Source organism: Rhinichthys klamathensis, unplaced genomic scaffold, assembly GCF_029890125.1.
Source record: "Rhinichthys klamathensis goyatoka isolate OS25496 unplaced genomic scaffold, OSU_Roscu_1.1 h1tg000401l_1, whole genome shotgun sequence".
NCBI lineage: Eukaryota > Metazoa > Chordata > Actinopteri > Cypriniformes > Leuciscidae > Rhinichthys > Rhinichthys klamathensis.
This window is the reverse complement of record NW_026606902.1, coordinates 547,395-568,095: the sequence shown is the minus strand read 5'-3', so window position 1 is coordinate 568,095 and position 20,701 is coordinate 547,395. Positions and strand designations below refer to the sequence as shown.

At 42.9% G+C, this 20,701-nt stretch overlaps 1 protein-coding gene across 3 annotated transcripts in view; it reads right to left on the bottom strand.

The window, feature by feature from the left end:
• The window catches only part of wnk4b (WNK lysine deficient protein kinase 4b), a 63,261-nt gene that overhangs the window by 8,521 nt on the left and 34,039 nt on the right, over positions 1–20,701 (bottom strand). For all 3 annotated transcript variants that reach the window (XM_056234617.1, XM_056234618.1, XM_056234620.1), the window contains 10 exons: positions 15,816–15,904; positions 8,146–8,365; positions 7,662–8,064; positions 5,666–5,853; positions 5,103–5,176; positions 4,321–4,456; positions 4,010–4,126; positions 3,130–3,303; positions 2,041–2,095; positions 1,613–1,741 (listed from right to left, as the gene is read on the bottom strand). In XM_056234617.1, the coding sequence (XP_056090592.1) occupies positions 1,613–1,741; positions 2,041–2,095; positions 3,130–3,303; positions 4,010–4,126; positions 4,321–4,456; positions 5,103–5,176; positions 5,666–5,853; positions 7,662–8,064; positions 8,146–8,365; positions 15,816–15,904 (1,585 nt within the window). The remainder of the gene's footprint in view (positions 1–1,612; positions 1,742–2,040; positions 2,096–3,129; positions 3,304–4,009; positions 4,127–4,320; positions 4,457–5,102; positions 5,177–5,665; positions 5,854–7,661; positions 8,065–8,145; positions 8,366–15,815; positions 15,905–20,701) is intronic.

The following is a 20,701-nucleotide window of genomic DNA, read 5'->3' as shown; positions in this document are numbered from 1 at the left end:
AGCGGCGCGAGGCCAGTGGCGTGATTGATAATGAGCGACACCTGCGAGTCGCACCGGTCTCGTATCTCTCACGGAGGAGCGAAAGCATTAAGGAGGAGCGACAACTGTGAAGATACGAGACCGGTGCGTCTCGCAGGTGTCGCTCATTATCAATCACGCCACCGGCCTCGCGCCGCTCTCACGTCCCTTGACCTCATCCTGCTCGCCACACTGTCGTAGCAATCTTTTTCCAAATTAAACATTTCTTCTTGTTACTACATTCTCCGCTAAATTTCCCAAGTAAAATGTCCTTGTAACTGTTATACTCCTCCAACAAACACATATTTTCCACTGGGGTAAACTGCACTGAGCGGTTGAATTCGCTTACTCGATCCGCCATGTTTTTTGTTTTGAAATGTGTCTTATTTTACCCAGAATGCATTGCAGTGTAGTCCTGCTTAAGATAGTCAGCGTCTTAAGTGCTTTGTGCAACAGTCTGATTTAGATGTCTATCTGAAGTCTGACTATCTACTATATCTAAGCCATAGTCAAAGTCTATCTTTGTGAAACCGGCCCCTGGAGAGACCAAAGATGATTGGGTCTGATATTAAAAGCTGATGGTGATCTGAAAAATTGTAAACATCTTCATGGTAAAAATATAACCATTTTACGTCAATCTAATTTGTTAATACTCAGCAAAAAAAAACACATAATCGAGTAAAGTTACAGATAAAATTATTCCATTACAAATTACAAGTCACCAATTCCAAAACGACTTGAGTAAAAGTCTTAGGATTAAATGAGCATTTTGTCCTTTTTAGGGTCGCATCTTGTGACATCATGTCCTGTTTTTGGTTTATTTACCTGTCTTTGGTCCGTGTTGCGTACCTGCGTTCATATTTCATTCGAACCACACACGAGTTCGTTTGGAAGTGGACTGAGACCCATCTTTTCAGTGGTCTCGGCTCGCTTGTTTGGTGCGCACCAGCGTTCGGATGGTATTCACACTTATTCAAATGAACCGCACTAACAGAGCAATCACACCAGGGTTAGTTTTAATCTAACCAAACATGCCAAGTGTGAAAACACCCTAAAAGTTGCTAATATATTGGATACTCAGTAAAACTACAAAGCAGCCAAAAAGATCAGTAACTTATAACTATTTACTCAAATACTTTACATCACTGATACTCCGATTGACAGACCTGAAGTTGGGAAAACACATTTTATGGAATAACATAAAATAATGGAGCAAACTACAGACCCATTGTTTGAAGAAGGAAAAAAAACATCTATTGGACTTGATCCAAGTTGCATGCAAAAACAGGTACAAAACACTTTCTATTCAGTAAATTTGACTGCCTCTATTTAACAAGTTTATAGCTACACTTTTGGGCTTGCATTCAGTTCTATGTAGTATAATTACTATTTGGATATAAATTTGACCTTCGTCCTCATGTAAATTACAATTCAGCATGATCAAGTTTGTAGTAATTATTAACGGAATTATTAATGATAACCATTTTATAATTTATGGATGTTATTAACACAAATTCTTAAAGTAGTATCAAGGAAAGAAGTGAATGATGCATAAAGAAGATAAGTGGTTTATTGTGCAGACAGATGAATGTACCTGTGGTGTGGAAGGATTGTGAACGCAGGGGCCGGACGGGTGGAACAGCATTAGGATCGACGTAAAAGTCAGCGCTCAGAGTAGGCGAGGAACCGCGGGTCACTGAACCTAAACTGGCACCAGCATAATCTGAAGGACATACACACAAACAGGTTTATATCATGGCGGGTATTGTTTTATATTGAGCAAATTAAATGTTGATACCCTAACCCTTAGAGAAAGCTTTTTGCATTTTTAGATTTTAATGAATACATTATTTAGTGCCTTCCTTAAGCCATTTTTGTGAGAATCAAATACATTAATACCGGTAATAAGATTCAAGACTGTATACTGATATAGAGCACACTGAGCATTTTACACATGCTTTATATGATCAGTGTTTGTGTGCACGTGTGTGTATGTGGCCTGCATGTGTGCATGTTTGTTACCTGGCAACGAGGAGGAGGAGTGCGTGCGAGCGAGGCCCTGTGTGTAGAGATTGGGCTGTGGGGAAAAACAGAGCACATGTTAGCATTAACGTCACCAAGTGACAAAGTTAGGAACACGTGTGTGAAAAGATAAGACTGTCACTCAAGCACGATTAAAGTCTCCAATCACACTGTTCCAGAGGCCTTTCTCACTAATGAATGTTACATATTGATGACTAAGTTCTCTTATTCCAATCAGTGTGAGGAAGGAACGACACCGCGTCTTTGTGAATTGTTATCACCAACATCACGATGACACCAGAAGATTGGATTTCTGAACCACAACATCTAAAGCTCACAGTAAACAATTGAACTCTAAACCAGACACACAAATAAAAAAAAAACCCTCTTATGAAAACCACGGAAAATGTATTCAACATCAAGATTTAACTTATTTCTCTTTAAGTTCAATTTAAATGCTCCTGTAGTGTGACAAATTACAGTTTCTCAATTAGTGAATGAAAAAACTCTAAAATGTATAATAAAAATATTTATAAAAAACTGTAAATTTATATAAACTATATATATAACTATTTTATACATAAAATAAATATAAAAAACATAATATAAATAATTATAGAATGATAAAAACACTGGATCCACATTTTATATGCTATTGTTCTTTTATTATATTATACATTTATTTTATTTTTTACCACTCACATACAGTATATTATGGCTGTCAATGTTAACACGTACGATTCATTTAAAATCCTTAACGCGTACATTTTTTAAAGCAAATAAATTACTGAAACTGCGTCAATAACGTCTATCTATCTATCTATCTATCTATCTATCTATCTATCTATCTATCTATCTATCTATCTATCTATCTATCTATCTATCTATCTATCTATCTATATATCTATCTATATATATATATTTTTTTTTTATATACTATATCTATCTATCTATCTATCTATCTATATGTATGTGTGTGTATATATATATATATATATATATAGTAAAAAAATAATAACAAATATTTTTAGAATAAAAAATAATAACATAAATATTTTTATACATTTTAATAAAATTATAAAAACACACCTGTGAAGCAGACAGTGTGCCGACTCCACTCAGGTAAGGCAAGCGACCGGTTTCTCTGGGATCGAGTGGTTCCAAAGGCTCTTTCCTCATCAGGGCTTCTGCTCGACGGATGATATCTCTCATGCGGTGGATGAATCCCTCTCTCTCCCCAGGTAGGATAAACTCATTATGTACCTAAAAGGAGTGCAAAGAGACGAATAAGTTAATTGGGTTGATGTAATTTGGAGTCTTCTTGCATGCTCTGTTGAGCAGACTTTATTAATGAGTTCAAAGGTCTCCTTAAAAGGTACTGGAATTAAATACAGAGCAGTGAACAAAGACATGTACTCATAATTGAGAATCTGGTGATAAACATTTCAAACCAGTTCTTTCTCCTGTACGCTAAAAATATGTCAAATATTGCTGACAAGTCACAATGGACACATAAGAACTGGTTTCCCACCGGTAATTGTAGAAGCAACTAAATGTTTTAGATGAACAGGTGAGAAAAATTGTGCATAGATTTTCCACTGTGCGTTTGAGGTTGCAGAGTTTGTGCAAACACAGAAGCTGAAACATCAACACTTCTCATGGTATAAATCAGTTCTCACGAGGAGGGCCGCCTTATCTGTGTCCTTGTGTCCTCTTTGACGTCCATAACTTTTAATTTACAGACATTTAGTGAAGTAGTAGTGGAGACCAGGGGCAATTGTAACACGTTTTATATTTTCCTTCAATACAGACTATGTCAGAATGATTACAATTACAATTTTATTCTTGTAAATTATGAAATGATTATATATTATAATTATTTTATATTTAATTTATTGTATTTTTTATTGTATATTTTAAAAAAAATTTATATATATTTTATTTTATTTTCGCTGTGATGCTAGCTCACCATCACTGTAGCGATGTCTTCTGGGTTGTCTCCATCCAGATCAAATTTAAATGTCACCATCTTGCTGTTATGAGTCTGTAGTTGACACTCTACAACCCGATCCACTTTATCTGACAGCTGCATGTAGAAAGACAGGGACGGGAATGAGGTGAGAACATTTATGAGTACATTACAAAGAAGCTATTGATTTCGAAAGCAGTTAGCAATTTTTTTGAGTTAGACACATTTAATTACAGCAACAGTATTAGCAGACTGTAAGGAAACCACGTAAGGACAGTTAATTAAAGCTAGATAATTGACTGATGAGTCACCCCGGTGATGCGTAGCCTTGAGCGAGCTCTCTTCCTGAGTAACTTGGTTCCGGTGCGTTTGTTCTGACCTTTCCCGCTCCTCTCCGAAAGACCCTCATTTCCGTCACTCAAACCAGAGGTGACATCAGAAGCATAGCTGTTCCGAGAGGAAGGATATAAAACACATGGTGACATTCCGAGTTCCTGAATTTCCCAGAACTCGACTTCACAGAATGTTCCTTTAATCAATTTGCCATAAGCACAAAAAAAAAGGCCAAGTCATTTAAGATAGATCTTCTAAAATCAGGTTGAACTAATTCTGTATAATGCAGCTGTGTCCTTTGTGTGCCCATTTATATTACCTTTGCTTTGCCTTCATCAAGCTTCCAACAGAAATGCTTTTTAGGGTATTATGCTCCCCTGAGCTAAATCATTCCCATTAATGCTCTTACCACTAGTATATGTGTGTGTGTGTGCCTGTATACGAGAAAGCAACTGCTCTCCACCGGAGCATTACAGCCACCGTGGGTATACGTGGCATGTTGGTCAGTTGGTGAGTAAGATTACAGCTCTCACAGCTGGGATCAGATCCACATTTTCTTGACGTCAAAACAAAAGCAACATCCACATTCCCACACATACTGAGGGAGGTAAACAACAGTCTTTTTATCGGGCTGATTCTGTGTTCACAGCTTAACAGGTTAAGAGCAGGATGAAGGCGTTGAAGTGAACTAATTTTGTCAAATATTGACATATATCCCCTGATTAGTGCATAGGGAACTGTTAATCAGAACTCAGCTTACCTGTCGACAGGAGAGGAAAAACCACTGGCACTTCCTGACTGGGTCCTCTCTGTATTTTGGGACACAGCAATGCTCTGTGGGTGGGCCAATGAAAAATTGTTAGCAATGCAAATCATAACTCAGTTTAGGTAAACCTCATTCAAATGAGCATTTTATTGGATGGTTTAAACAAATTTACGGCATTTTAAAACTTCTTATTCATTATAATCTCTGTAGTGTCAGTCAGAAATGCTCTGAAATCTTACATTTTCCCTTTAACTTTAAATTATTAGTTATGTATACAACCATTCAAAAGTTTGGGGTTATTAAGATTTTACTGCTTTTAAGATTTCAATGCGTACAAAGGGTGAATTTATTTGATCTAAATATACAGTAAAACAGTAACACTGTGAAACAATATTACAATAGTTTTCTATTTTAATATCATTTAAAATTGTATTTATTCCTGTGATGGCAAAGCTGAATTTTTAGCAGCCATTACTCCAGTCTTTGCACTGACCAATAATGACCAAAAATTTTACTGACTCCAAATGTGTAATTGAAAGGGTGGGTTGGTAACCTACCGAGGGGAAACGGAGAGCTGGGATTGCAGCAGCTGGAGTGGGAGTGGCTTCGGTGGGTGGGGTTTCCACACGAGGTGCTCCACTGATTGGTTGTGGAACTGTGAAGGGTTGGTTTGTTACAGGAGTTAGGGACTCTAAAGGGTCCTGAAGCCCAGAGGGGCTGAGGTAGCCGTCCGTCTCACAGTCAGCTGCCATGGTCATCGTCATTCAACCAAACAAAAGAAAAATAGTTTGTTAGTGTGCAGCTAACTCTTACTACTAAGTGCATATATATGTCATGTGTGACACGGCAAGGCACCAGATTATACAGTGACTTTCATGGAGGTTGCTTATTTTAAAGTTATTTTTCCAATTTTTAAAGTTCAATAAATCTGTTGAATTTTTCAATGTACACTACTGTTCAAAAGTTTGGGTTTGGTTAAATTGTTTTAAATGTTTTTGAAAATGTCTCTTATGATCACGAGGGCTGCATTTGTTTTATTAAAATATAGTAAACGTATTGTAATGATGTGAATTGTGAAATATCATAACAATTAAAATATATTTTCTATTGTAATATATTTTAAAATGTAATTTATTCCTGTGATAGCAAAGCTGAATTTTCAGCATCATTACAGTGTCTTCAGTGTCATGTGACCATTCAGAAATCATTCTAATTTGCTTTATCAAAGTTGAAAACTTATGTACTGTTTAATATTTTTGTGGAAACTGTAATGCATTTTTTCAGGATTCTTTGATGAATAGAAAGATCAGAAGAACATATATGTGAAATAAAACTCTTTTGAAACAGTATGTCTTCACTGTCACTTTTGATCGATTTAATGTATCCTTTCTGAAATTCCTTTAAAAAAAATCTTACTGACCCTAAAACCTTTGGACAGTAGTGTATTGCTGATATATAAATCTATAATAAAATGATACATAACATGCTCACTAATTGTAACCAAAATGGAATGAATTGGAATCGAGTGACAAACAGACAATCAATTATTTTTCTTTATTTTTCTTTAGTTGTAAAAAGTTGTTTCAAATCAGTCCGGCCCAAATTAAAACCTTGGACTTTTCAAAATCGAATTTACCCTTTTAAATTGACATGTAAGTAAGTAAACATTCTCTACATGCAAATGGTCCAGTAATAAATATATGCCACCATACAATGTAGCAACTGTTTATCCACTAACATGTAAATCATGTTGTTTTTAAAGGACATCTGGGTCAGGAGAAACATGTTTAAAGGTTTGGCTGGACATGGGAAATGTGTGGATCAACATCCTCACTTCTGATGGAACAACATTACAATCAACCAATCAGATTTGAGGTCTAAGTTTTGTCAAGTTTAGACTTACATCCATGCTTAGGAGCTTCTACATTCTCACTACATTCTTATTCACCTATCATTTCCCTCCGATTTTAGAGGTAATTATGGTTAGGATTATGTTAGGGGACTATGGTTTTGGACTGGAACAAGTCTTGGCAAAATCATGGCAGCCTGAACAATACTCAACTACACTGCTTCGGTGCGCACATGTCACAGGGAGAGTTTTTGGGTTTCATTCAGATGTGCTCTTAAAGTAAGTTGTGTCTATGACAATTAGACATTTAGACAAATACATTCAGGAAGAAATGGAAATCAACAGCAGATAGGATTTTGGAAAACTTACAGCACAGACTGAAAGACTGGCTTTTTCATTTTTTTATACGGTTACAAATATGAATGCCTGGAGAATCCAAGTGTAATGGATTATTTTTTTTAAATGTAAGGCAGGACTGGTTCTATGCATTGGTTATTGATTGGATTTTGAGATATGGGCTCTGCACTTAAAAGTAGAGGCCGATGAACATGAGCTTGCAGGGTCGGGTTTAAGTGGATCAAATTCCTGTGAACGTGGACGCATGGACGAATTGTTCATAATAAGATCTAAAACTTGCATTTAGAAAATAGATGCCAGTACCATTTCATGCCGACTTTAATATAAACAAAAGCACATAAACTCACATGTTGCTGATGAGTAGCTGGCATGGCGTATGTTGAAATGTGGCTGCTGGTCCGTGTCCGGCTCTTCAGGTTCAGTGGCAAAGCTGGCGTTGAAGCCAGAGTCCAGAGATTCGTTTGCAGGCAGGGAAATGGGACCAGACACTGTGACAGTGGGCGGAGCTTGTGTAGGGATGGATACAGGTGTCTCTACAGGAGGTTTAGGAGCTGGAGGGTTAGAAACTGAAGGTTCGGCTTCAAGACTAGGGTCCGGTTCCTCTTCAATCACCTCCTCTTGGCGACGCCTCTGCACCACTTCAGCCTGACGGCGGAGCTTCTCTCGTTGCCGTTTGATGGCGGTGACGCGGTCACGGATGGCTTTGGCCACAAGCTTGTAGTCGGCCTCACAGACAAAGCCAAGAACAACCTGAAGGACATGGATTAGCTTTTATGTTTGCTGAACTGTTCAGTAATGGCATGTAAATTAATTTTAGATCTCAGATCTCACCATCTCCTGAGCCACCTCCTCCGGGATATCCTTGTAGAGTTCGAAAAGGAACTCGATGGCATTGTTGTCCTTGTATTTCCCATGGAGTTTCTTGGTGTCGTCCATCCGAAGCCAGAGTTTAAGGCCAGACTTCACCATGTCGTCTTCCTCAGCCAGCTCGACATGGACACCATTATTCTCCTGGAAGAAGGTGTGCTCTAAGAGGTCCTGGATAGTGTATCTAAACAAGAAAATACATATGATCATATACTTTTTACAAAAAGACATCAAGGTTGGCGGGTTAGCATGGCCTAGATACTATCGCTACTATCTTTTTTCAACTAGAAGCCATTCAAAATTAGCTCAATATTTTGCCCAAATAATTTTTTTATAAGCAACATACAAATGGTAAATATTTAATTACTATACTGAGCTAGCTATTTTTAGCGATTGTTTTTGATGAATGCTGTTTACTTGAGCTATTGCTTTTAATAAATGCTATTTATTTTCCCAATCTTTTAAGCTAATTTATAATTACTGTATACTGTCTTGTCGCAGAGATAAGTCAAATCCTAGTATAATAAGGTCTCACATCTTATAAGAGATGGACTGTCAGGCAAGCACTCTGAGGTCCTAATCTGACTGAGAGTAAGAAAATTCAAGAATTCAAGAAAATGGAGTTAATTAAATCAACACTATTAATCATAAGAATTACCTGCTGCTGGATGGAGTGAGTCATTACAAGTGGCTATTGACCAAATGCTTTACATAATGGTTGGATGACATTAAATGGACCATTATCCAGGCATAAATGGGTTATGTTGAATTAGAACACAAGGGGTGTGATTGAGTGATTTCAAGTTGGTTACTAATTTTCAGTTACTTCTCTACAGATACAGAAATGTTTGACTCATGTCAATTGTTTTTTAGTATAAAAGTGTCAAGAGGCAGAATAATTTTAGCAGGGAGTCCACACAAAGTGGATTTGTATGCATATTAGAGTACCACACTGTTAGCTTAGCAATGCGGTTGTGTAGCTGCCTATAAGTACAGCGTTCCAAATTGGTGTTCCCTTTCGAAGGGAACTCAATAATACGTCATCGACGTTATGGGGAACGCCTCAGGCGTGACAGGTGTCTGAAATCAAGTATCAACTCACAGCAATCATGTTGACCGGCGACAGCCCGTGCATCATCAGCTCGAATGATGAGCGCGCAACCTGGATGTATGAAAAGGGTGCCTTGAAACCGTGACAACATATTTTCGTCTTCAGGGACTGTTTGTCGTTTTTTTTTTTTTTTTTTTTTTGAGTAGTCAACAAAAAGAAAATGAAGCGTGCAGAGAAGGGGAAAAATACTTTCCGCAAGTGTGCCGACCCGTGTCCTAGATATTTGACAGCGGAGGATTCACACGATCTGTGCGTTTTCTGCCTGGGAGAAGAGCACGCTCAGGGAGTTCTCGAGGGAGCTTCCTGCGCAAACTGTGAGCGGTTTTCTCTGAAAACGCTCCGTTCTCGTCTGTCCCACTTCTCGAGGGAAGTGGGCGCGGCATCTGAACCCCGCGGTTTTGGTCCCGCTCGGGCTGAGGCTCGGCGGCGCTTGAGCTCGTGGGGCTCTCAGATGGAGCTGGCAGATCAGCTGGAGAGGGGCATTAACCTCGCGGATGATCTGCCAGCTGACGAGGATGAGTTATAGGTCGATGTAGAAGAGGTTCTTTCTCTTTCTGATGGGTCTGTAACTGGTTCTCTTCGGGCCGGGCAGGAGGTGGGTGTTGATGATGTTAGTTTGGTTGAGACCGAACCATTTCAGCCCTCCTGCCCGGTGTACGCTGAGCTGGTGGATGTTATGGGGCGCGCCACCGACAGATTGCAGCTGCAGTGGAGGCGCGTCCGGGAGGAACCTGTTCGTGGTATTTTGGACGACCGGTTCCTCCCCACCCGTAAGCCACCGGCTCGGACAAGCCTTCCATTCCTTCCCGATCTCCACTCTGAGATCGAGAAGGCATGGAAGAACCCGTTCTCTGCGCGTCTCTATCTACATCAGCGAGCTAGTTTCGCTGCTGTGGAGGGAGCCGCGGAGCACGGGTATGTGTCGATGCCGCCAGTGGACGAGACGTTGGCTAACTATCTCGCCTCTGGTCGGTCGTCTTCACTAGAAACTCCGACCCTGCTATCCAAGCCGCTCAGGACAACTTCGCGCTTGAATGGCAGAGCGTACACGGCAGCAGGTCAGGCGGGTGCGGTTCTGCACACCCTCACGGTCCTTCAGGCCTACCAAGCCGACCTGCTGCGGAACCTCGATCAGGGGGCCGGCCTGTCCCCTGACGCGGTCGCGGAGCTGCGCCGCACCACGGATTTGACTCTCCGGGCCACCAAGCAGTCTGCGGTTTCCATCGGTCGTGCGATGGCTGCTATGGTGGCCACGGAGAGGCATCTGTGGCTCAACCAGGCTGACATCGGGGAGAAAGAAAAAACTTTTCTCCTCGATTCGCCGGTTTCGCCTTCCGAGCTTTTCGGACCTTCTGTCGAGACAGTGGTCGATAAGTTCAGGGAGGCGAGGGCGCGCTCTGCGGCGTTTAAGAGCTGCATACCGCGGAGGTCCTCGGCCCAGCCCAGGCAGGCGGGAGGGCCTGGTCCGTCGTGGTCTGAGGATCACAGACGGACCCAGAAGGCCAGTGTCGCTTCCCGTGCACCCCCTCCTCCTAGCAGGGGGAGCAGGGTGCGCAGGAGGCGTAACTCCCGCGGGAGGCAGGATCTCAGGGAGGTGATCCAGAGTAAACGTTCTCGGACTGAACGTTAGACATCACCTCCCTGGATCTTGTCTCCTAACCACCATCGCTCCCAGGCTCCTCCTACATCAGGCCTGGGGCGGGGCCCATGATGAGTTCAAGAATTCTCTGATGGCCCGCTTCAGCTTGGTTGTTAGGAGTGCCTTGCCTTGGTTTGTGAAACAGTAGAACTCAGGTTTCTGAGTTCCTGAGTCCTGATGTGCTTCATTCCGCATGTTGCAGGTTTTATGTTGAGTGAAAATGTTCTTTCTGCACAAATAACATTTTTCTCTTCTTTTTCAGAACTCGTCTCCTGTACAGAGCCGGGGACATGTTTGGAAAAACAAACGAAGGTAATGTATTGTAAAGTGAGTTGAGCTCCCACATGTGGTGGTCGCTGGGTTACAGGCCTCACCAGGCCTTCCAGGCTATGAGCTTCCATGTGTCAGGTCACAGGCCTTATCCAGCCTTCCTGAATATGAGCTCCCACATACTGTGGTTATCAGGTTACAGGCCCCACCCGGCCTTCCTGATATGAGCTCCCACATACTGTGGTCGCCAGGTTACAGGCCTCACCGGCCTTCCTGGTTATGAGCTCCCACATACTGGGTTTCAGGTTACAGGCCTTACTAGGCCTTCCTGAATATGAGCTCCCACACACGGTGGTCGCCAGGTTACAGACCTCGCCAGGCCTTCCTGGTTATGAGCTCCCACATGCTGTGGTCGCCAGGTTACAGGCCTCACCGGCCTTCCTGGTTATGAGCTCCCAAACACTGGGTATCAGGTTATAGGCCTTACCAGCCTTACTGATAAGAGCTCCCACATATTGTGGTAGCCAGGTTACAGGCCTCACCGGCCTTCCTGATATGAGCTCCCACCTACTGTGCTCGCCAGGTTACAGGCCTCACCGGCCTTCCTGATATGAGCTCTCACCTTCTGTGCTCGCCAGGTTACAGGCCTCACCGGCCTTCCTGGTTATGAGCTCCCACATGCTGTGGTCGCCAGGTTACAGGCCTTGCCAAGCCTTCTTGGTTATGAGCTCCCACAGGCTGGGTTTCAGGTTACAGGCCTTACTAGGCCTTCCTGAATATGAGCTCCCACATACTGTGGTCGTCAGGTTACAGGCCTCACCAGGTCTTCCTGGTTATGAGCTCCCACACACTGTGGTCGCCAGGTTACAGGCCTCACCGGCCTTCCTGATATGAGCTCCCACATACTGTGGTCGCCAGGTTACAGGCCTCACCGGCCTTCCTGATATGAGCTCTCACCTTCTGTGCTCGACAGGTTACAGGCCTCAACGGCCTTCCTGGTTATGAGCTCCCACATCCTGTGGTCGCCAGGTTATAAGCCTCACCGGCCTTCCTGGTTATGAGCTCCCAAAATCTTGGGTATCAGGTTACAGGCTTTACTAGGCCTTCCTGAATATGATCTCCCACCTACTGTGGTCGTCAGGTTACAGGCCTCACCGGCCTTCCTGGTTATGAGCTCCCGCATTCAGTGGTCACCAGGCTTCAGGCCTCCTTGGACTTCCTGGTTATGAGTTGTCACATGTCAGGTTTCAGGCCTCACCAGGCCTTCCTGAATGTGAACTCCCACTTACTGTGGTCGCTTGGGTGTGGTTGTTAGCTGTCACCTGCCAGGTTGTAGGCCTCATTAGGCCTTCCTGAATGTGAGCTCCCACACATTTTGACTATCAGGTTACAGGCCTCATCTGGCCTTCCTGATTATGTTAAAACCATACTTATGGTAAGTCACACGACGAAACGTCTTGTGTACTTTCTAAAATCCATTTTTATGGTAAGGGTCATGCGCTGTTTGCTTCGGTCCCTTCCTATATGGTCCAGACCCAGGTCTTTCACCACTGGTCCCACTCTAGATGCGTCCTGTCGTCAAAGTTTGTTACGACAGATGCCCTTTCTGATCCAGGTCTTCCTGGATTCAGAATTACTAAGTACATGCACTTTTGTTTCATGTACTTTCTAAAATCCATTTTTATGGGAAGGGTCATGCGCTGTACGCTTCGGTCCCTTTCTATGTGGCCCAGACTCAAGTCTTTCACCTCGGGTCCCACTCTAGATGCGTCCTGTCGTCAAAGTTTGCTACGACAGACGCTTTTTCTGATCCAGGTCTTCCTGGATTCGGAATTACTAAGTACATGCACTTTTGTTTTATGTACTTTCTAAAATCCATATTTATGGCCTTTCTGAAACTAGCCCCACATGGTGTGGTTATCAGGTTACGGGCCTTGTCAGGCCTTCCTGATATGAGCTCCCTCCTACTGTGGTTGTCAGGTTACAGGCCTCGCCGGCCTTCCTGGTTTTGAGCTCCCACATTCAGTGGTCACCAGGCTTCAGACCTCCTTGGCCTTCCTGGTTATGAGTTGTCACATATCAGGTTTCAGGCCTCACCAGGCCTTCCTGAATGTGAACTCCCACTCACTGTGGTCGCTAGGGTGTGGTTGTGAGCTTTCACATGTCAGCTTGCAGGCCTCATCAGGCCTTCCTGAATGTGAGCTCCCACACATTTTGACTATCAGGTTATAGGCCTCATCTGGCCTTCCTGGTCATGTCAGAACCATACTTATGGTAAGTCACATGATGGAGCATCTTGTGTACATTCTAAAATCCATTTTTATGGTAAGGGTCATGCGCTGTACGCTTCAGTCCCTTTCTATGTGGCTTCCTCAGTGTTCAGGAGGAGCACTGGGTAGACCCATGGATTGAGTGGACGACTTCCGTCTTTTCTTGAGGTTGAGTTACACTCTCCGGGTAATCCCGTCTCTGTGATCCGGAACTGAATGATTTCTGCCAGCTTTGCAGGCCTTCAGTTTTGGATGCCTTTTCCAAGGCAGTTTCCAGAGGTTCTGTCTCGGACAGACAGGCAATGGCCAGACTGTGCGTCTTAGTATAGATCACCAGGCCAGCCTGGTGGCATGTCAGGAGGCATGCTCTCCTGAATAGTGACTGGCTGGGAATCCCTTGAGTCCCCTAGCCACACTCCCTAGAAGGGACCCCTTCTATTAGGAAGTTGTGGTCCTAAGCCTTTGAGCTGGCCCAGATATACCTCCCATGAACTATGTTCTGGCAGTTTCTCGGTTCATTAGCTTGGGCTATGACCGGTAGGGAGTGCTGTCACTGACAGCCCAACGTGACCTAGGGTGAGTGGTTTTAGTGTCCTTTGTATTACTGGTTCTGACAGTTGTTACTGCCATTGGGCATGCACTCCCCTCAGTATGGCGGCGTGGGTATTTCGTTCCCCATAACGCCGATGACGTATTGTTGAGTTCCCTTCGAAAGGGAACGTCTCAGGTTACGACTGTAACCTATGTTCCCTGAGAACAGGGAACGAGACAATACGTCTCCCTGCCATACCTCGGGGCTTGCCTGCAACAGTCCCTTCAGACGATAGGATGTTGTCACGGTTTCAAGGCACCCTTTTTATACATCCAGGTTGCGCGCTCATCATTCGAGCTGATGATGCACGGGCAGTCGCCGGTCAACATGATTGCTGTGAGTTGATACTTGATTTCAGACACCTGTCACGCCTGAGGCGTTCCCCATAACGTCGATGACGTATTGTCTCGTTCCCTGTTCTCAGGGAACATAGGTTACAGTCGTAACCTGAGACGTTTTTTATGAGCAGTGTTGAAGGTAACGCATAAGTAACATGAGTTATGTAATCAGATTACTTTTTCAAGTAACTAGTAAAGTAACGCAATACTTTTAAATTTACAACAAAAGAGTTAATAAAGAGTTTTCAAACAGTTACTTTGTTTTCCCATTTATTGACTGACCTCTTCTGTCCCCGTGTTGAGAGAAATCGGCAGTAAGTTCAGCGGTGTAACTTGACGGTTATTGTAGTTCTAGACTAAATGTGAGCATGCATTTACTCATCTCCCTTGCAACAAATAGATTTAGTATTCCTTCAAATGAATAAAAACAGTGAAATGCAAACTCAGTAAACCAAACTAATACGCAGAATTTACGTTTAATTTATTTATTTTTTATTGCTGAAGTAAGAGTGTTGAACTTTCTTCTCCTGTGTCCTATTCTACTGTGATCCAGAATGACTGCACAGCTGAAAGGTTTGTACAGGCGTGAATACGTTTTGAATACGTTTGTTACTGTACAGGCGTGAATTTGTATTCCCTTCAGCCTGAAGCTTATTGATTTACTCATTCATTTGCTGATTCACATTAATTTACTCATAATTACTTTAAGGGCCAAAAATAGAACATTTTTTGTTATTAAAAAACAAAGCAAGCAAGCCCAACCCAGGTGAGAAAAAGTAACCCAAAAAAATGTAAGGCATTACTTTCCATAAAAAGTAACTACGTTACTTTTTTAAGGAGTAACTCAATAATGTAACTTAAAAGTAACTTCCCCCAACACTACTTATGAGGTTCCATATTGGTTATAAAGTTGCTTCAGAAGCATGTAAGCAAAAATATATTAATAATGTGACTGAAATTAGCTAGGAGTTAAAAAGATGGGCAGGAATGTGTAACTCTCAATGTGTGACCCAAAGCCCTCTGATACCACAGGGGTCATGACAGACAACCCAGAGGAGAATGTTTTTGCCCTAGTAGCACTGTAAAATCTGAAAAAAGTCTGTGTCGGTGTCTTTGACACTGTTGATTCTGCAACATGTGTCAGCTGACCAATGTAGGGTGGAACAAAAATATCAAACAGTGCAGCTGGGTAACAAAAATAGTGGCATGCAGGGATCTCTGAGGAGCCTGCGTGGTATTGTTTAAACGTCAAAAGGGCAAGAATCAGGGTATTGTTGTTTTAATGTGCACACAGTAAAAACTCGTCTGGCAGGTGTTAAAACATTACAAAAGCTGCTGGCGCACATACACAACTTTGCAGTTCTTTGGTTACAGACTTTCTTCTTTGTTGAATGACCTTAGACACTATAGTTACCTTTCGTCTTTGTTCATCCGGATGCATCCCTCAATGATCTCTTTTAGTTCAGGGACTTTCACTTTGTAAAAACTGTCTGGCTTCATTCCCTGAGAAAGAGAAAGAAAGAGAAAGAGAAAGAGAGAGAAAGAGAGAGAGAGAGAGAGAGAGAGAGAGAGAGAGAGAGAGAGAGAGAGAGAGAGAGAGAGAGAGAGAGAGAGAGAGAGAGAGAGAGAGAGAGAGAGAGAGAGAGAGAGAGAGAGAGAGAGAGAGAGAGAGAGAGAGAGAGAGAGAGAGAGAGAGAGAGAGAGAGAGAGAGAGAGAGGAGAGAGAGATTTCAAATTAAATCATTCTGAATTTGCAAAAATGCAAAAATCTAGCTGAAAATGTAATCGATTTGCTGACTACCCACGTCCGCACCATTAAAAAAAAATGTTGAGTGTGTGCAAACAAAACTCAATAATGATACAGACAAGGCTTTCCAGGTTGACCTTCAGCGTTTCAATGTTGAAGCTTCTGTTTGACTTAAGAATGGCTATATGTTACTCTTTAAAGCTAATATTTTTTACTCATTTCACATGCAAAGAGGTTAGCCAATCATAATCATTATATCAATATCATTTTTATATAGACGTGGAAAAAGTTCATGAAAAACTAAATTATGACCTTGACTAATATTAAAAGTGGACTTCAGGGGAAGAAGAGGAAAAACCAATAATGAATATAACATAGACCTGACTAAATAAATTAAATAAATGTTCTGGGTTCAAAACAATTTAATCTCAATTGACAGCATTTGATTCATCCTTCAGTTTGCAAAAATGAATGAACATTAATAGTACTTATAATGGAAACCTATGGGATGCTGTTGATGCTTCATTTGAATTCAATCCAGAAGAGTCCTTTAAAAGGGACCTAATAAAAAATTAGCAGGCAAAACCTAATGCAGACATCCCACCTCTCCCGCATATTGATAGCGGCTCCCTGACGCCTGAAAATTACATACAATATCTCGGAAATCGAGCGAGAAAGAAAGCCTGTTTCCATCTGGTATTCAGATGCGTTTTCAGTGAATCGATCACAAGTGGCCAGCCAATACGCATTACCGGTACACCTGGTATTATCACGCATTTCAAATGCATCTTCTGTGACCACTCGCCTCCTTTTTCATCACACTCAACTACATCATTTTCACTTTCGATGCATGAATACTATTGAATGACCGAGCCTGGGTAGGTGGCTGAATATAATAGTATTGTTACGAGTGGTGTTGGCAGAAGATGAAGGTGAAGCACAAAGGTTCCAATACAAATTACTTTTACTTCCAATAACGGCTAACAGGTACAGGCAGGGTAACACAACACACACTTTACATAAACGAGAACGGACCAGGAATGAGGGAGAACACAGGGTTTAAATACACAGAGAACAGAACAGGGAAACAAGGCACAACTGGGGCAAATTAACACAACACAGGTGAATGAACTGAACACAAACGAGGAGCGGGAAAACTGGAACACAGGACTGAACCAAAAACACTAAGCAGGGGGAAACAGGACACACATGTACTGTAACAAGTATAATATAATTGTATCATCATATTAATACAAATATTAATTGCCATCTCCAGGAAGTGAGTTTTTGCAGGGTGGGATGTCTGCTAATGCAAACCTAATTAATGACAAATAATTTGCCTCCGTTTTACAATATGTACCTTGAATATTGTAAAGAAGAAGAAACTAAGCTTTTTAACAGATTGGCTATATAACATTGTAAGCAGTTTTTAATGCAGCGTACATTTTACATATTGGCCGTGTAAAACTCTAAGCAGTTTTTCCGCATATTTAGTCAACAGAACACACCATGCCAGAAGTGCGTTCAGTCCTTCTGGAGTGAACAGACAATGTTATCTGCGTTATCTGTTGCAGCTAATGACAGGGAACAGACGCCATATTGTGGAAAAACATTGATCACACAAGATATGCTTTGTTCTGTATGGTTTGGTTGACTGTTTTTACAAACTCTATTTTACAAGCCTTGTGAGAACATATAAGTTTCCACAATCGGTCATAATAACCACTCAAAAACACACTTACAAAAATGAATACAAAGAACACTGTGATTAAGTCTATATTGGATTTTAAAGAAAAACATAAAAAGGAATGCACTGCACCGTTATTCTTTAAAATTATTGTTTTCCTAAAAAGACCTTCACTTTTTCATTTAGATGATAGTACATCTAATTCTGGAATCCAATGAAACGGTCTTTTCACAGTCCATCTCCTTTGCTAGTTGAAAAGCAAAATTCAGGCCCTGTCCACACGGACACGGGTATTTTTATAACCGTGACTTTTTTTACGCGGTTCGGCCGTTCGTCCACACGAAAACGCACTGAAACCGAACATTTTTGAAAACCCCTGCCAGGGTGAGGATTTTCAGAAACGCCGGTTACAGTGTTGTCGTGTAGACAGTGAAACCGGGGTTTTTGCCTTGCGACGTCAGAGCGTGCGCCGTTATCCGCTGTGTTTGACGTCAGATTTACGCTTCTGATTGGCCAACGTGGCTTTACGCTTAAGGTTTATATCGCCTCCTGCTGGCGTGTCATGCTCTTGACCGCGCTTGATAGCGTGTTTTTGCGTTTTCATGTAGACGGAGACCGAGCATGTGTGGACGGGATTTTTTTTTAAAAACGCTGTAGGAAAAACTCCGGTTATAAAAATACCCGTGTCCGTGTGGACAAGGCCTAAGGCCCTGTTTACACGAAAACGATTCCGGGTGAAAACGTAATAATATTTTATCGGATGTGCCTTTCGTTTACACGGCGACGGCGTTTTTGGGGCTTAAAAACGCAAAAAAGTGAAACCACCCTCCAAAGTGGAAATCTTAAAAACGCTCCACCGTCGCGTTTCCGTCTAAACGGGTAAAAACGAAAATCTGCTCATGGCGGCTCTCGTCGCGTACGCATTTACGTCACAGGCATGCGCCAGTACAGGAAAATAACAACCAACATGTCGGATTATTTCCATACGTCGGACCTTCAAGTTGCCCTAGCAGCTCTGATAAACGTCCAAGAGTCTTTTCAATTTCGCGCTACTAGGGAGAGAAGTAGAAGGAAGGTTGTACGCAGGCGCACGGACTTGTTGTTGTTGTGTGGCAGTGCTTCACATTGCCACCTAGCCGCCTGGAGTGCATACTACATCGCATTTCTAACACTTTTGCGTCTCCATATGCACGCAGATTTCCCCCCCATAACGCTCGTCTAAACGCAGAATAAAAAGTGAAAACGAAACGCCACTTTTGCGTTTTCTCTTCAGATCGTTTCCGTGTAAACATGGCCTTAGTCAAGCTCTCGTTTTGGAAATGTGAGGCAGCTGAAACCACACTGTAAAGTAGATGTAGATGTCAAGTAGAGGTGAAAAGCACAAAATTGTGATGCAGAGGACATTTTCGTAGCATTATACCCATTTTAGAACCAGCTGATTCAAAGTAAATGTCATGTAAAGTGAACACAACCTAGTGTGTGAATACATGTTTGCCATAAACAGTTTAAAATCCATCACATCATCACTTAAAACTGGGTTCCCTTATCGAGTCGGTCTCTCGACATTACGTATGGGGAAATCCATTTTCCTCGAATCATGAAGTCTGATAGAATAACTCTTTTGCTTGCAAATAGCCAATGGCGGTCCCGCCATCACCTGATTGGCTGACACTGCTCAATATAGGTGACGGCGGGCGCCAAAAACCTCAGAATCTTTTTTCTTCACTCGAGTCTGTTTTCACCGTTGATGTACGCATTCAGAGCGGAGTATATTAAGGAGTTTTAATTCCCCTCTCGCGTTCCGGTGGATTATATTATGTCTCTTTGTCGCCCGTGTGGTGGACCCATTGAATCCCCGGACGCACACAACTTGTTTGCTGTGCCTGGGTCGGGACCACGCAGAGGCAGCACTCGAGGGATCGGGATGTCCCGCCTGTGAGGAGCTTCCCATCAGATCCTTCGTGCAAGGCTGGCCGTTACACGTAGCGACGACCTTGTGTCTCCTGCCTCTCCCCAGTCTGCCGCCTTCGAGCCGCGGACCGGGAGACGGCAGAGATCTCCATTCGCGGGTTCTGCTGAGGCGCTGACGTCGGCCCAAGGTCCACGCCATCCTCACGTGGCAGAGCCCGTGAGTTACTCTTGAGGCCATTTACCAGCCCTCTTGAGGAAGCACGGGAATTATCTCGTTCGGTTACGACGATGACGACGCAAATGGTCCGAGTCTCCGTCTGAAGGCGCCCTCGCCTCTTTGGATGCGGAGCTTATGGCCATTCTCACTGAGGCGGTGGCAGATATGGTGCTGGAGTGGACAGCGCCCAAGGAGCTGCCGTCGGAAAGGTGGCCTCGGCGCGGGCCGTAAAGCTGAAGCGAGAGGCAGTTCAGGAAGTCGCTAAAAAAAAAAAAAAAAAAAAAAAACAGCGCTCCTGATGTGCGTGTCAGGGAGGAAAGAGCGCGGGACGTGTTCGTCGGACCGGTGCGAAGAGGGCGTGTTCCCGCCCAGAGTTCGACGAGAATGTGTTGTTTCTGAAACCGCTGTGTTCTGTTTCAATAACAAGGTACATTACATGTCTCAGCAAAAGAGCTTCTCTCCCCAACATTATTACCCGCCTCATAGACGGGAGACGCATCGCAGAGCGGAAGCTCGGGGAAACCCGAGGAGATGGCTATCTATGTCTCCGTGCATGATGCCGCGGACGAGCTATACCATTTCATATAGCAGTCAATGCTTTCCCGCTGGCTGGCGCCCTGCCCCCGCCGCAGCATTCATTGCCCTGTATGGCGATTCTGATTACTACACAGTGTGTATTCACAGTTGTTGCGCGATGCAACTGACTGTTACGTACACACCACACTGTTATGTGTAAGG